The following is a 976-nucleotide window of genomic DNA, read 5'->3' as shown; positions in this document are numbered from 1 at the left end:
GGGCCGGGGCAGCTGGGGGTGCAGGAGGCGCAGCTGCAGGGCCTGCGGGGGGCCCTCGGGCAGCTCCAGCAGGAGACGGAGCAGAAGTGCAGGAGGGAGCTGCGGCAGGTGCACGGGCAGCTGGCAGGTAAGGGCAGCCGGGGGCGGGGGACCCGGGGCTGGGGGTGCCCTCACCACAGCCTCCCCGCAGGGCTCCGCGCACGGATGGCCGGCCTGCGGCAGGGCTGCGGCGACCTCCGGGGGCTGGTCAGCACCTTCACTCAGAGCTGTCAGGGCTCACTGAGCGAGGCCCGTGGCCAGGTCAGCCCCAGCGCCCCCGGCCGCCTTCCCCCTGCCCCTTGGGGTCCCCTCTCCTGCGCAGACTCAGGAGAAACCTGTCGTGAAGGGGTCGTGATCCTGGCCGTGACCTCACTCGTGCGCCCCGCCTTGTCCCACGCAGACAGTGGCTTCCTCGGGTCGGCCAGCAAGGACAGGGGTGTCCTCTACAGCCCCCGCTGGGCAGCACCCCGGGGTCCAGGGCTCCCCCGGCTCCTCCCCAGAGGAGCAGTCAGGCTCCAGCCCCCCACCCCACCCCCAAGCCCACCCCACCGGGTTCCAGGCCGCACTCCCCACGCCCCTGTCCCCCCCAGGTGTCCTGGGCCCTGGGGGCGCTGTCGGCCGGAGGGCCTCGGGCCCCAGAGGAGCGGAGGTGCCCGACAGGCGGCCCAGGGCGGCTGCTGGAGCTCAAGGGTAGGCAGGCCCGGAGCGGGTGGGGGCCGCCGGGGAGCCGAGCCTCAGGGCCTGCCCTCCGCCCCAGGGAACATCCGAGTGCTGTGTCGGCTGAGGCCAGGGCCACCCTCCAGCCTGGTCAGCTCCGAGCCCGGCCCCGGCGGCACGGTCACCACCTGCTATCGAGGGCGCCAGCGTCGCTTCTGCCTGGACTGGGTCTTCCCTCCGGACGCTGGCCAGGAGGAGGTGACGCCTCGCCCCCGCCCCG

General features: G+C 74.8%; 1 protein-coding gene across 1 annotated transcript in view; it reads left to right on the top strand.

The window, feature by feature from the left end:
• The window catches only part of KIFC2 (kinesin family member C2), a gene marked incomplete at its 5' end in the record, with an annotated part of 4,571 nt that overhangs the window by 1,483 nt on the left and 2,112 nt on the right, over positions 1-976 (top strand). Inside the window, 4 exons of the mRNA XM_012725104.1 lie at positions 1-127; positions 191-300; positions 630-729; positions 797-954. Of these exons, the coding sequence (XP_012580558.1) occupies positions 1-127; positions 191-300; positions 630-729; positions 797-954 (495 nt within the window). The remainder of the gene's footprint in view (positions 128-190; positions 301-629; positions 730-796; positions 955-976) is intronic.

The sequence above is a fragment of the Condylura cristata genome, unplaced genomic scaffold (assembly GCF_000260355.1).
Source record: "Condylura cristata isolate star-nosed mole 26May11 unplaced genomic scaffold, ConCri1.0 scaffold00015, whole genome shotgun sequence".
Classification (NCBI taxonomy): Eukaryota; Metazoa; Chordata; class Mammalia; order Eulipotyphla; family Talpidae; genus Condylura; species Condylura cristata.
Note: the sequence above shows the minus strand (reverse complement) of the source record. Positions and strands in the feature narration are given on the sequence as shown.